We start from the raw sequence: 16,337 nt of genomic DNA on the forward strand, positions 1-16,337 counted from the left end.
CGTTTCAGGTTGTGATTTCACTGGGCCGTGGTCTGGAGACGTTTCAGGTCTCTGAGCTGCTGATCTCCATCATGTTAGTATGAGCATAATGGATTGTCATACTATTTTAGTTTCCACCCGTCCATTATCCAAACCGCTTACCCTGCTCTCAGGGTCGCGGGGGTGCTGGAGTCTATCCCAGCAGTCACTGGGCGGCATGCGGGGAGACACCCTGGACAGGCTGCCAGGCCATCACAGGGAGCTATTTTAGTTTGTGACATGGAAATTAAAGGGAAACTTCACCGTTTTACAACTTTACATATGTCCTTCCTCAGTACTACTCACCACACACAGGACACCACGTTACATTACAGTCATTTAGCCGACACTTTTATCCAAAGCGACTTACAGTAAGTGCATCATTTAAGGTCATAAGTGCATCTTCTCTCTAAACAAGCATCTAAGAGCAAAACCAGTGCTAACGTAAAAGTGCAAGAAAGAGATTTTTTTTTAAAATGAGTGAATACAATAAGTGCTACGAGCAAGTAACGGGGTAGTAGTTCTTGAAGAGGTGAGTTTTCAACCTGCGCTGAAAGATGGGCAGGGACTCCACTGTCCTGACATCAGTGGGGAGTTCAGTCCACCACTGTGGGGCCAGGACAGAACAGAGCCGTGACCGGGTCGATCGGCAGCATGGGCCTCTGAGTGACGGGACAACCAGGCGTCCCGAGGCAGCAGAGCGAAGTGGTCGGGCGGAGGTGTAGGACTTGACCATGGCCTGGAGATAGAAGGAGCTGTTCCTTTCACTGCCCTGTAGGCTAGCACCAGAGTCTTAAACTGGATGCGAGCAGCTACTGGAAGCCAGTGTAGGGACATGAGAAGGGGAGTTGTCTGGGAGAACTTAGGGCGGTTGAACACCAGACGAGCTGCAGCTTTCTGAACAAGCTCCAGAGGTCTGATGACCGACGCCGGGGCGCCAGCAAGGAGGGAGTTGCCGTAGTCCAGCCGGGAGATGACCAGAGCCTGGATGAGCACCTGTGCCGTCTTGTCGGTGAGGAATGGGCAAATCCTCCTGATGTTAGAGGAGAAATCTGTAGGAGCGAGCAACCGATGCAATGTTTTCAGCAAACGACAGTTGGTCATCCAGGATCACACCCAGATTCCTCGCAGTCCGAGTTGGCGTCACCACGGTATTGTCAGTGGCGTTGGCCAGGTCTCGGTGCAGGCAACCTTTCCCCGGGAAGAACATCAGCTCTGTCTTGTCCAGACTGAGCTTCAGGTGGTGTGTCGCCATCCACTCCGAGATGTCAGTCAAGCACACAGCAATGCGTGTCTCTACTTGTGTGTCAGAGGGAGGGAAGGACAAGACCAGCTGGGTGTCATCGGCATAACAATGGTAAGAGAAGTCAAGCGAGCAAATAACAGAACCCAGGGATGTCGTGTACAGGGAGAACAGGAGAGGACCCAGAACCGAACCCTGTGGAACGCCTGTAGTCAGTCTGCGATGCTCCAACACCGATCCCCTCCATGTCACCTGGTAGGAGCGACCCGTCAGGTAGGATGCAAACATTGAGAGTGTGGAGCCTGTGACACCCAGCCCCTCGAGGGTAGAGAGAAGGATCTGGTGGTTCACTGTGTCGAACGCAGTTGACAGGTCCAGGAGTATCAGGACAGACAAGAGAGAGTTTGCTCTCGCAGAGTGCAGCGATTCTGTCACTGCAAGGAGGGCCGTCTCTGTCGAGTGACCCACCCTGAACCCAGACTGGTTGGGGTCCAGGAGGTTTTTCTGGTGGAGGTACAAAGAAAGTTGGTTAAAGACAGCATGTTTGAAAGCTTTGGATAGAAAGGGTAGAAGGGAAACCGGTCTGTAGTTTTTGACATCAGGGGGGTTAAGTGATGGTTTCCTGAGAAGGGGGGGGTGACTCTAGTAGTCTTGAAGGCAGATGGAAAGCATCCTGCCTGGAGGCAGGTGTTGATGAGGTGAGTTAGATAGGGAAGGAGTTCAGGTGCTATAGACTGAAGAGGGGAGGGGACAGGGTCAAGGGAGCATGTGATGGGACGACTGGATGTGATGAGGTTTAGAACCTCGTCGGGGGAGAGGGGAGCGAGGTGGGATAGGGTGGGACGTGGGGAGGGTGCAGAGGGTGGGATAGTGCAAGCAGCACTAACCGGGTGGTGAGAAAAGGAGGATCTGATGTCGTTTACCTTCTTGTCAAAGAAGTTAGTGAAGTCATCAGGGAGAAAGGAGGAAGTAGGAGGAGGAGGTGGGGGTTGAAGAAGTGTAGAGAAGGTTTCAAAGAGTTTCTTAGGATTAGAGGCAGAGGATAGGCTTTTAGAGCGATAGAAGGCAGCCTTAGCAGCAGAAAGAGAGGAGAAGAAAGTGGAAAGAAGAGATTGGAAGTTGAGAAGGTCCTCTGGGAGTTTGCCTTTTCTCCATTTGCACTCTGCCCCTCTTAGGCCCGTCTGTCAGTATGTACTGAGTCGGACAGTCAAGGGGCAGGTGGAGTTGGGCGTGCAGTCCTGGAGGTGAGGGGACAGAGGTTGTCCAGAGATGAGGAGAGGGTAGAGAGAAGAAGATCAGTAGCAGTGTCAGGGGGTAGGAGAGAGAAAGATTCAGGTGTAGGGAGGATAGAGGTAACAGAGGAAGAAAGACCAGTGACGGAGAGAGAGCGGAGGTGTCTACGGGTGGAAACCATGTGGGTAGGGGAAGGGGCTGAGGGGGGTGAAGAGAGGGAGAGAGAGTAGGACATGAAATAGTGGTCAGAGAGCTGGAGGTGAGTAACAGAGAGATTGGAAATAGGACAGTGTCTAGTAAAGACAAGGTCCAGCTGGTTGCCGGCCTTGTGGGTAGGAAGAGAGGGTGAGAGGTGAAGGTCGAAGGAGGGGAGGAAAGAGAGAAGAGGATCTAGCTTGTTAGTGTGGATGTGGAAGTCACCGAGAAGGATAAGTGCAGAGTCATCAACAGGGAAGTGCGAGACAAATGTGTCAAGCTCCTCCAGAAACTCACCAAGGGGACCTGGTGGGCTGTACACAACCACGATGGTGAGTTTGACTGGATAAGACACAGTAACAGCATGAAACTCAAAAGAGGGCGGAGAAAATTGTGGAGTGGAAACAAGAGAATATTTCCATTTCGGCGAGATTAACAGGCCGGTACCACCACCCCGCCTCCCAGCTGTGGGAGTGTGAGAAAAAGAGTACAGAGCTGCGGGTGTGGTAGTGTTTTCTGGCATGATCCGGGTCTCAGTTAGAGCAAGGATGCATAGCCTGAAATAAACTCAGCTTTCGGCACCGCAGACTGGCAATTTCAGAGCCCTCCCGTCACCACTTGCTCAACGTGAGTGGAGAGAGTGGGATAGATTAGATTGGTAGGGTCACAGCGCCTAGGAGTCACTCAACATCTATGCCAGCCCCAGGAAGAGGAAAGGACAGGAATGAGAAGGAAACACATAGTCTATACTAGGTACACAAGGTAAAGATGCCTGACTAGATCTAAAAAGAGCAGTCCTTGCTTGACGAAGTCTTGGCTTGAAAAAGTCACGCTTACTTTTGTTCACTCTAGCCTTCGTTTAATCTAGACCTGTTTGCCCTCGGCTTGTCGCCTCCAAGTAGCAGCAGTGATTTAAAGAACACTGATTGCTAATTATCTGCCAGAAGTGCAGGCCACACCCTGGCCACTTAACACCCAACTGGCCAAAGAGGTAGACTGAAAATAGGCCTGTTGCCCTGAAACTGGTCAGTTATGTAAACTCTATCAAACCTCACACAATACTATCAAAACTGCAAACAGCAAGTTACCAAGGAATATATTTATAAGCTAAAAGGATAATTAAGTCAAAACAGCTAGGCAACAAGACATATTTAAGGACACGCTAGGTGAAAAACAGCTACAGCTAGAATAAGATCCCACTAGGAACCAGCAGCAGATGCATAGAGGAAAGGACTAATACCCAGACAGCTGGAATAAGACTAATAGCAACTTGTTAAGCAAGAAAGATGATACTCACTCTGTTCTAGATGAACCTGCAATTCAGAATCACTCCAGAAGTTAACATGCACACATAGGACACCACACACAGGACACATAGGACACCACACACAGGACACATAGGACACCACACACAGGACACAGAGGACACCACACACAGGACACAGAGGACACTAGACACAGGACACAGAGGACACTAGACACAGCACACACAGGACACCACACACAGGACACACAGGACACCACACACAGGACACCACACACAGGACACCACACACAGGACACACAGGACACCACACACAGGACACCACACACAGGACACCATACACAGCACACACAGGACACCACACACAGGACACACAGGACACTACACACAGGACACACAGGACACTAGACACAGGACACACAGGACACTAGACACAGCACACACAGGACACCACACACAGGACACCACACACAGGACACTAGACACAGGACACACAGGACACTAGACACACCACACACAGGACACCACACACAGGACACACAGGACACCACACACAGGACACCACACACAGGACACAGAGGACACCACACACAGGACATGACACCACACACAGGACACACAGGACACCACACACAGGACACACAGGACACCACACACAGGACACACAGGACACCATACACAGGACAGGACACCACACACAGGACACACAGGACACCACACACAGGACACACAGGACACCACACACAGGACACACAGGACACCATACACAGGACAGGACACCACACACAGGACACACAGGACACCATACACAGGACATGACACCACACACAGGACACACAGGACACGACACACAGGACACACAGGACACCATACACAGGACAGGACACCACACACAGGACACAGAGGACACCACACACAGGACATGACATCACACACAGGACACACAGGACACCACACACAGGACACCACACACAGGACACAGAGGACACCACACACAGGACATGACATCACACACAGGACACACAGGACACCACACACAGGACACCACACACAGGACACCACACACAGGACACACAGGACACCACACACAGGACACCACACACAGGACATGACACCACACACAGGACACCACACACAGGACACCACATAGAACGGCATCATTCCTGTGTTCTCACTTTGTGTCGCTGTGGATCACTCATACGCTCTCTCTCTCACACAGACACACACACACACACACGCACACACACACACACACACACTCACTCACACTCAGACACACACACACTCAGGCACACACACACACACACACACACACACACACACACACTCACTCACTCACACACACACACACACACACACACACACACACACACACACACACACACTCAGGCACACGCTCAGACACGCACACACACACACACACTCAGGCACACACACACACACACACACACACACACACACACACACACACACACACTCACTCACACACACACACACACACTCAGGCACACACACACACACTCACTCACTCACACACACACACACACACACACACACTCAGGCACACGCTCAGACACGCACACACACACACACACTCAGGCACACACACACACACACACACTCAGGCACACACTCAGACACACGCTCAGAAACGCACACACACACGCTCAGACACGCACACACACAAACGCACACACACACACACACACACTCAGGCACACACTAAGACACACGCTCAGAAACGCACACACACACGCTCAGACACGCACACACACAAACGCACACACACACACACACACACTCAGGCACACACTAAGACACACGCTCAGACACGCACACACACACACGCACAGACCCACACACTCAGGCACATACACACGCACACACTCAGACATGCACACACACACACACAAATGCTTTGACACACACACACACACACACACATGGGCACTGACAGCTCGGTCAGCCCCCCCCCCCCTCCAACACCAGGGTAACTGTATGTGTGCTTAGTGTAGGTGTCCTTTCTGTCCTAAAGTGTGTGTCCTCTTTCATAGCTGGACTGACCTCAGTGTTACCAGGGCGGTGCTCACCCTGTGGTGGATGTGGGACACTGCAGACCACCACACGGACTAGAAGAAACACAAGATAACAAGAAGCACACTCTCTGCTCTCCCTGGCTATTTCAGACTGTGTGACGTCTTGGCAGTAACGGGATGAATTCCACCCCGCCCTTTTATCAAGCCTTATAATGTAGCTGCAACATTTGGCTTCAGGCGTAACCCTTTATAGCGTTACACAACACTAGTAAGATAGCGGTCTGTAGAAACACGCGTGAGATTTGAGGAAGTGACGTCATCAGTGCGTTCTCCCTCTAACTGCAGCAGTCTTGTGGGCCTATAGCAGCTGTCTCTGGTGAATGCCTTGTGCTCGGGGTATGCTGAGACACAAGCTTTATATATATATATATACACTTATATATATATATATATATATATATATATATATATATATATATATATATAAGTGTATATATGTTTATATACATAACGACCGTGGATGACTAGACTCGCTAGCCCTTGGCTAGCGGGTCGGACTCGTTAGTCGCCTGGTTAGCGCAGTCGCCCACGGTGCGGGTGACCTGGGTTCACGTCCCGGCTGCGGCAGATTCCCGCTGCCCCCTGAATTCATTTGCTATTTTATCAAGTGAGGAGGAGGTGGATAGAGTCTGGTTGAAGAGGTCATTTTAAAACATTTGCACTTTTTTCAAAAGGACCGTTTTCTACCAGATGGCAGAACAACCTGGTATGCATACCAGGTTGTTCTGCATGCACATGCATGCATACCAGCTTGTTCTGCAGGCACGTGCATGCATACCGGGTTGTTCTGCATGCGCGTGCATGCGCGTGCATGCATACCAGGTTGTTCTGCATGCACGTGCATGCACATTGTCTGTAATGGAGGTGTATTTTATTCGCTTATAGATGACATACGTACCTTTCATGGCGATGCATTTGAAACGACAGCAGTCACCTTGTCGCAGTGTTCCTTTAGTTAATTATTGGGCTTCTGTTTGAGAAGGTTGCTCTGTAGCAACCTATTAAACTTTACAACCAGCTCCTTCATGGCTACCCAGACAAGTAAAATGGCGTTCACTGTATTTAGATTGGCTTGCTGTTGTTAATAAGTCATAATTAATTTCTGTGGCTTGCACTGGCAGATTGTCATTTTTTCCAAATATACGTTTGTCTGTGGTTAAAGTGATGCATGTAACTTTTGCCTGGAGGGGCGTCCGGGTGGCGCGGCGGTCTATTCCATTGCCTACCAACATGGTGCTCACCGGTTCGAATCCCTGTGTTATCTCCGGCTTGGTCGGGCATCCCTACAGGCACAATTGGCCTTGTCTGCGGGTGAGAAGCTGGATATGGGTACGTGTCCTGGTTGCTGCACTAGCACCTCCTCTGGTCGGTTGGGGCTCCTATCCGGGAGGGATGGGGGGAATAAGCGTGATCCTCCCACGCACTGCATCCCCCTGGTGAAACTCCTCACTGTCAGGTGAAAAGAAGCGGCTGGGGACTCCACATGTATGGGAGGAGGCATGTGGTAGTCTGCAGCCCTCCCCGGATCAGCAGAGGGGGTGGAGCAGAGACTGGGACGGCTCGGAAGAGTGGGGTAATTGGCCAAGTACAATTGGGGAGAAAAAGGGGGGAGGGAATCCACAAAAAAAATCTCCTTGAAGCTGCGCTATGCAGGTTTGGCAGGTTGGCTGTAGCAGGGGCTCCTCGGTGCGTTCTGCACATCATGCGAGTCTGCTGCGGCACACATACGGTCATGAAGACGATGCTGAGAGGTTCATTTTCTCTCTCACCATCTATTAACTTGTTAGAAGAGTCTGTGCAGAACAAATTGCACCCACTGGCAATTCCATCCACCAAGTAGTCTTGCTGCAAGAGCCTCAAGTGATGTGGTGCAACAAGTCTTCCTGCACACCATCTGTCTGTGTGTCTCCTGATACCGTCAGCAGCAAGAACAAGTCTGGCGCACAAGTTGGGACACGTGCTAATGCATCTTCATTAGCTCTGAACAGCTTAATGCATGACGGTAGACAAATAAAAGCAGATGTTTCTGGGTCAAGCCTTATTTATTGTATGCCACACTGTAAAAAAAAAAAAAGACAAGCTTGTAAAGGTGTTTTAAGTCTCCTGGTATTGTCAGTAATATTTTCTGACCTCGCTGGCTGATATTATTGCTTGTTTCAAGAAACCAGGACCTGTTTCAAGAGCTTTACTTTAAATATGAAACATTACATTGAATTAACGTTCCTGTTTGCATTTCTTTTCTTTTTTTAGTCAACACTGCATGCGTCTTATAATCAGGAACACGTGCACCTTCCTTGGAACCAGTCATGTTATTTGCCAGTGGGTTAAGAAAATGTCAGGAGTAATATCTTGAAATAAGCATCATGAGACTTAAAACTAGACTGAAAGGGGGAGCTGGTGGATACAAGTGGCTGAAATGAGTTTCCTCCGTAGGGTGTCTGGGCTCAGCCTTAGAGATAGAGTGAGGAGCTCGGACATCCGGAGGAGGGAGCTCGGAGTAGAGCCGCTGCTCCTTCGCGTCGAAAGGAGCCAGTTGAGGTGGTTCTGGCATCTGATTAGGATGCCCCCTGAGCACCTTCCTTTGGAGGTTTTCCGGGTATGTCCAACTGGGAGGAGACCCCGGGGTAGACCCAGAACTCCCTGGAGGGACTACATGTCCAAACTGGCCTGGGAATGCCTTGGGATCCCCCAGGAGGAGCTGGAGGGCGTTGCTGGGGAGAGGGACGTCTGGAGTGCCCTACTTAGCTTGCTGCCACCATGACCCGACCCCGGGGAAGCGGCTGAAGATGAATGATGGATGAATGAATGAATGAGACTTCAACCTGGATAAAATACCTTGATAAGCTTGTCTTTTTTATAGTGCAGCCTCACAGAAGCACCGAGCATGTCCTGTTGTTTAACATCTAACAAGCACCACTTCTTTGCCAAACTTGCATCGTGCGGCGTCAAGTCTTAGAATCACCACTCTCTGCCTGCTGTCTCCCTCCATCTCCACCAGGGGCCTGATATCCTTGACCTCCAATGACACCTACTATCTTGAGCCAATCAGAGGGCTAGACCCTCTCCACCACTCACTGTGGAGCGCTGAGGAGCTACCCATCAAAGGTGGGACCTGTGGCTACCAACATGAGACTGGACACCCCGGCCACATCTCCAACCTACTCACCTCGGTACATCATAGGGTGAGTTCTCCCGGACACGATGCATCTCCACCTGCACACACACAAACCAGCAGCATGACGGGGGGCTGTGACGCTTAAAGGCCGCAGCAGGTGAAACACGAGCTCTTGGAAGCGTCATGTTTACCTCGACAACACACACTTCTGTTGGTTCTCCAAACCTCTTCAAATAAAGCGAGAGTGCTGAGGGGGCGACAGTGCCCTTTTGTTCCTCCTGCAGATAGCAAGCGCCGTACTGTTTCAGGCTAGAACCATATATTTATATATTTAGATGACACAGCAAATCTGAGCCGGCCTTGTTTTTTTTTGGACAAGGCAACTGTCAATCTGGGAAAATGTGCTTCAGCTTCTGCCCAAATGTGAAAAAGGCCTTAACCAACCCCAGGGACCGTGTGGCACAACTCAAACAGCATCTTCTCTAGTCTTCTTTGGTGTTTTATTGCAGAACTCTTAACACAGTTTTGAAGGGAGGTTGTTGGATCATTACGTTGTTAGGTTGAAAACTTTTACAGTGCAAAGAGAGAGAAAAGCAACACTGCCGTTACCGCTAATTCCATTCCACGTGTACAGAAAATAAACCTTTCACCTCTTAATTACTCATTTAAGAGTATGAACCAAATGCTTCTCACTTATATTTTACATTTTTTATCAAATTAAATTGATCTATAACCATACACGTGTACTCCATTCAACTGTGAATTACACATGAGCTAAACTGCACAGCAAGACCATCTGAGAGACTAGCTAAACGTTTCAGCATTAGCATTAGCTTAACAACAAAATGCTAACCAGCGATGAACTCCAACGGCAGCAAAGGATTGTAAACTACTAATAAGACACGTTAGTCCCTAGCCAACGGGTCTGACCCTTTAGCCGAGCGGTTAGTGATGTCGCCTTGTGGTGCAGTACACCCAATATCGAATCCCGCACCGGGCAAGAAAATAACCAGTAACCGGTTATTTTCTTGCAGTAATGTAACCGGTTATTGTCTTGCATTAATTTAACCGAGTATTTTCTTGCCCGGTGCGGCATTCGATACGAGGTGTACTGCACCACAAGGCGACGTCACTAACCGCTCGGCTAAAGGGTCAGACCCGTTAGCTAGGGACTAACGTGTCTTATCAGTAGTTTACAGTCGTCACCCTCCCCGGAAGCGCGCCCTCGCGCTTTGTTCTTCCCGCGCTCCGAAGAGGCTTCTGAGGATCTGCACACTTCCGGATCCCACCGCTGCCACCAATGTAACCAGTTGTTTTCTTGCCCGGTGCGGGATTCGATATGGGGTGTACTGCAGCACAAGGCGACGTCACTAACCGCTCGACTAAAGGGTCAGACCCGTTAGCTAGGGGCTAACGTGTCTTATCAGTAGTTTACAGGATTAACCAGCCCACCATCGGCGTCCCTATAGACGGCCAGCGGGATGACACTCTCCCCGCTCCACTTTCAGTTTAGCTTTGACAATCGGCTCTGATCTGTAGTCCACTGACTTCGGTTTCTACTGCAGCTTCCGGTTTCTACTGCAGCGGTCATACCAGTTTCCTGTTTGTTGGCACGTGCTATTGACAATGGCACATTTGCCGTGATGCCTGCAAGATTTACCATGGATAAATGTCAACGACACGCACAGAATTGTTGACAAACCTTCACCTGCACCTACCAGCAAACGGCTGAAAAGTTTCAAGTTGAACATATCGAGTTACGTCCATCCGTCCGTCCGTCCATCTGCTCATCCTCATAATGGTGGATGGGCAATAACTTGATATGTACAACTTGCAGGTGAAAGTTTGTCGACAGGTGTGTGCACGTGGTTGACATTTACCCGTGGTAAATCTTGCAGGCATTGCGAAAAATATGCCATTGTCAACAGCACGCGCCAACGAACAGGAAACTGGTATGAGCGCTGCAGTAGAAACCGGAAGCTGCAGCAGAAACCGGAAGTCAGTGGACTACAGTTATGCACAGAGTGGAGTTGACTCTCAGCTAGCGTGCACCTGCAGAACTCTGCCCGTCTCTTCGTCGTCCTAAACTCCTTGTGTTTCCTTTTCGTGATCGATGCATGAGAACCATTAAGACTCATCTTCATAGATGAGCGGTCTAAGCATCGGCTGTGTGTCGATGCAGTTGCCCACCGGGGACCGGGGGTTCGCGCCCCGGTCTCGTCAGATCCGACTATGGCCGGACTTGATGAAGCAGCGATCATTGGCAACGCCCTCTTCGGGAGGGGGCGGAGTCGGCTTGTGTTCGTCACATGACTGCGTGCGTGCGTGCGTGTGTGTGCGTGTGCGTGTGCGTGTGCGTGTGCGTGTGCGTGTGGTGTGGTGGGGGGGCAGTGGTTCGTCCTGGAGTCGCCTTGTCACGGAAGTGGCGAGGACAAGGCGACTCCTTCGAGACTGCCGGCCGGACGCATGCGGTACGAGGGTGGGTGTTTGAACTAGAATAGGGAGCGATTGGCCGCTAATTTGGGAGAAAAATGGAAAAATCAGAAATAAATGTATATTAAAAAAAAGAGAGACTCATCTTCCTTCTGTGTCAAATTAAATTTTTCTTCCGGCACTTTCTCAATCCCTTTAAAGTTACCGGCTTTTTTTACTGCGTTCCTCTTTCTCCTGCGGCGAAGCCAACTCCGCTCTCCATCACCTCCATCTCCCCTCGCCTCCTCCGTCTTTATCTCCCTCCCATCTTTCCATCCCCCATGGCCCTCCCAGTTGCCTCCCCTACACCCATTAATCCTGGGTTGTTATGCATACAACACCGTCCGCAGCAGGCCCCAGTCTCCCGGCTCAGGCCCTTATTCACCTCTGAAATAAACATTAAGGTGTGTGTCTCTGTTGTGTGTCTCTGTTGTGTGTGTCTGTTGTGTGTGTCTGTTGTGTGTGTCTGTTGTGTGCAAGTATTTGTCAGTAAGTGTAGTTCTGTGTTTGTATGAGCATGTAATGCTGATGTATAGTCACTCGTGCATTACCGTGCATTTCCATAATTGCACACAGTGTGTGTGTGTGTGTGTGTGTGTGTGTGTGTGTGTGTGTGTGTGTGTGTGTGTGTGTGTGTGTGTGTGTGTGTCTGTGTGTGTATGTGTGTGTGTGTGTGTGTGTGTGTGTGTGTGTGTGTGTGTGTGTGTGGCACTACAGGCCTGTATTATAACACCACAGAGTCCCTGCTGATCCACAATGTTGGTGTTAAGCAGGCTCTTTACACTCCAGTCTAGGAGTTGTAGTTAGCTAGTTAGCGCGGCAGCAGAGCCTCTCTCGGGTGGTGTGTTGGTGGGTGGGGCAGAACATTACTGACAGGGTGGTGTCGTGAACGCTAGCTACGTAAGCCCAGCAGGACGCGTGGCTGTGAAGCTCTCACTGGTCCTGATTGTCTAGCTATTAGCATGCCTTTCTGGAGGAGGATCGCTCAGTCTCCATGGTTCAAACCCAGAGAGCAAAACCGCTGTGGCCCGGACCCCCCAAACACACCCGGCACTTTCATCCGGCCCACATACCGCGTGGAGTGAGGGCACTTGGGCGGTCCGCTCCTGTTTGCCAGATCTGGGCCAGAACCAAGCCATAGCAATGTGCCACATATTTGCCAAAGGTGGCCCATATGTGTTTTGTGGTATTTGGGCCATATTCAGCATTTACCACACGGGGCCACTTCAGGGTCACATCCAGACCACATGTTGCCGAAAAGGCCCACATTTGATTTGGCATATTATACATGTGGGCCACTTCAGGCTCGCATCCATTGTGTCCGGGCCAGAGAAGGCCATCAGTGCCGCATCACTGCCTGAAGTGGCCCACATCCGGATGCTGTCTGGGAGTAGCCGACTGGTCTCGTTGTGACATGACCCATGTTCCTAATCCCTGTTTCTCCCACTCCTCAGATGAAGCGCAATGCCTGGGGGACCACCAAGTACATGGAGCTCTACATCGTGGCTGACAACACACTGGTGAGACACCACCACCCCCTACCTGCCCCAGTCCCAGGAGCCTTGCAGGGTTCCTGAGCACACGGCCGCCATATTACAGCGGCACGAGGGCCCGCCGTATTACAGCGGCACGAGGGCCCGCCATATTACAGCATCAGAGTGCTGCAGTAGTGACACCAGCGTGAAGCATGTGGACACGTGTCTGGTTAACGAGCATGTTTTTAAGGTGGTCTTTTAATCCGTGTCTTGGTGCACACTCATCAGTCCAGGTAAGGAGATCCCAGGAGGTTGAATCAGTTCATCTGGACACAACGTTTAGCGGGAGGAACGTTTCATCATCCTCTAAGCGAATTCGTCAGTCTCAGCTGACTGCAGGTACCCCGCCCTTATAAACAATACAGTTGCACAACGATTTGGTGGTACCGTGGCGCAGCGGGGAGCGTGGTCGCCTCACAGCAAGAAGGTCCTGGGTTCGAGCCCCGGGGTAGTCCAGCCTTGGGGGTCGTCCCGGGTCGTCCTCTGTGTGTGTGTGTGTGGGCCCTGTGATGGCCTGGCGGCCTGTCCAGGGTGTCTCCCCACCTGCCGCCCAATGACTGCTGGGACAGGCTCCAGCATCCCGTGACCCTGAGAGCAGGATAAGCGGTGTGGATGATGGACGGGTGGATGGAAGTTACATAACGACCTAAACCACTGATGGGTTTCTTACGGATGCTGTGAGCGTTCATTAGTTCCATGTGTACTGTTCACAAGGAAGACGCCCAGACGCTGCACCAGCCGATCGAAGAGAGGCGAGGACGACAGCTGCTGGAGAGTCAGAACAGTTGAGACGCGTATTTTCCCAACACCACGTCTCAGTTGCTTTCAAACCCCAAAACCCACGCCAGAAGTTGGTCCACCCCAAGAATAAGGTCCCCTCCAAAGATCAGGTCCACCCCAAGGATCAGGTCCCCCCCAAGGATCAGGTCCCCCCCCAAGGATCAGGTCCCCCCCAAGGATCAGGTCCATCCCAAGGATCAGGTCCCCCCCAAGGATCAGGTCCCCGGCACAAACAGAGCAATACAGTGTAGCTGTTAAGTGCCAGGAGGATTAATGTGACTCGTACCTCAGGGAAACAAAACAGATGCTGGCTGAGAGGATGACACAACACAGGAGAGCTAACACGGCAGACCAGGACTCCACAGTCTACACCATCTATAGGCCCGGACTCCACAGTCTACACCATCTACAGGCCAGGACTCCACAGTCTACACCATCTACAGGCCAGGACTCCACAGTCTACAACATGTACAGGCCAGGACTCTACAGTCTACACCATCTACAGGCCAGGACTCCACAGTCTACACCATCTACAGACCAGGACTCCACAGTCTACAACATCTACAGACCAGGACTCCACAGTCTACAACATATACAGGCCAGGACTCCACAGTCTACACCATCTACAGGCCAGGACTCCACAGTCTACAACATCTACAGGCCAGGACTCTACAGTCTACACCATCTACAGGCCAGGACTCCAGTCTACATCATCTACACCATCTATAGGCCAGGACTCCACAGTCTACACCATCTACAGGCCAGGACTCCACAGTCTACACCATCTACAGACCAGGACTCCACAGTCTACACCATCTACAGGCCAGGACTCTACAGTCTACACCATCTACAGGCCAGGACTCCAGTCTACATCATCTAGACCATCTACAGGCCAGGACTCCACAGTCTACACCATCTACAGGACAGGACTCCACAGTCTACTACACCATCTACAGGCCAGTGGCCACTCTTTCAAGGATGAGGAAGTGCACATCCTTGATAGGGAGGAACGCTGGTTCGAATGGGGGGTCAAAGAGGCCATCTACAGTTTTCCCACATGCAGTCTTCCCCCGGCATCTTCAGGAACACTTGCACGGGGTCACGTGTGAATGGGAGCAGGGCTCGACATTCAGGGAAATCTGTGCCGCCAGTTTCCCACCTTGGGACCATGTAACATTTCAGGAACGATGCCGGCAAGGCTGTGTTGCGGTGACTGCAGTAAGAGTGCAGGGACTTGCACTAAAGGATTACGTCCGTCTGACGAAACACCCTTCACGTGGAGCGAGCGAACCAGTCACGAGACTCGGCTGATGACAGTTTAAATCCTTGCCTCGCGGGTGATTGGCTAACTGAATACCAGTTCCTCTTCCTTTTTTCAAGAATGTCTGAAAACTGAGCAGATTCAGGAATGAGGGAGATCCTGTCGGTCTGCCTTGAGAGGACAGACAGGACATTTCTCGTCTCACACTGAATATTAAATACATTAGAGGAACCGGACAGACCCCGCTGCCCGCCCGTCGCCATGTTGCTGAGAACACTGACACGTCTTCCACTCTTCCTCTGTCGACTTTGGTGGTTGGCATCCGTAAGTGTTGCATTACCGCCACCTGCTGGACTGTCCCTTGCCCCATCTATTCCGGTGTTGCCATGGCATGTGTGAGAGGGCGCAAGACGGAAATGCTCCTGAATGTAGCTGCAGGCGGGAAGAGGGGAAGTCCCTCGCGGTGCGTGAACGGCTTTCCCACTAATGCACCGGGACCGGTGTGAAAGACACTTCAGATGAGGGACGGAACCGTGTGTCCAGATGAGCTGATTCAACCTTCTGGGATCTTCTAACTGGCAGGTCCACCAGAACAGTCTTATGTAAAGACAGTGCATGAGATGCTCTCTCTCTCTCTCTCTCTCTCTCTCTCTCTCTCTCTCTCTCTCTCTCTCTCTCTCTCTCTCTCTCTCTCTCTCTCTCTCTCTCTCTGTCTGTCTGTCTGTCTGTCTATCTGTATGTCTGTCTGTCTCTATCTATCCCATTCATTACAGCGTCCTCCTTCTTTTGAGGCCACTGTCTCACCCGCAGCTCCTCCCACTTGAGTGTCTTAAATGAGTGTTAAATGGCATGTGGTGCTCATCAGTTTGTTGTTATAGTTACACGTTTAAACATGTGAAACATCTGCCCACTTATAAACGTATCTAAGTCCAGGCTGCTATGGACACACATATCTGTCTGTCTGGAGGCAGACCCTTCTAACTGTTTACCCATCCATCATTCCATCCATCTGTCATCCATCCATACATTAACCATCCATCGTTCCATCCATCATTCCATCCATCTGTCATCCATCCATCCATCCATCCATCCATCCATCCATCCATCCATCATTCCATCCATCTA

At 50.9% G+C, this 16,337-nt stretch overlaps 1 protein-coding gene across 1 annotated transcript in view; it reads left to right on the plus strand.

Annotated features, from left to right (window-relative positions):
* The window catches only part of adam19a (ADAM metallopeptidase domain 19a), a 216,032-nt gene that overhangs the window by 160,580 nt on the left and 39,115 nt on the right, over window positions 1-16,337 (plus strand). Inside the window, exons 6-7 of the mRNA XM_056300048.1 lie at window positions 9,048-9,231; window positions 13,091-13,156. Of these exons, the coding sequence (XP_056156023.1) occupies window positions 9,048-9,231; window positions 13,091-13,156 (250 nt within the window). The remainder of the gene's footprint in view (window positions 1-9,047; window positions 9,232-13,090; window positions 13,157-16,337) is intronic.

This window comes from Lampris incognitus, chromosome 20, assembly GCF_029633865.1.
Source record: "Lampris incognitus isolate fLamInc1 chromosome 20, fLamInc1.hap2, whole genome shotgun sequence".
Taxonomy (NCBI): Eukaryota; Metazoa; Chordata; class Actinopteri; order Lampriformes; family Lampridae; genus Lampris; species Lampris incognitus.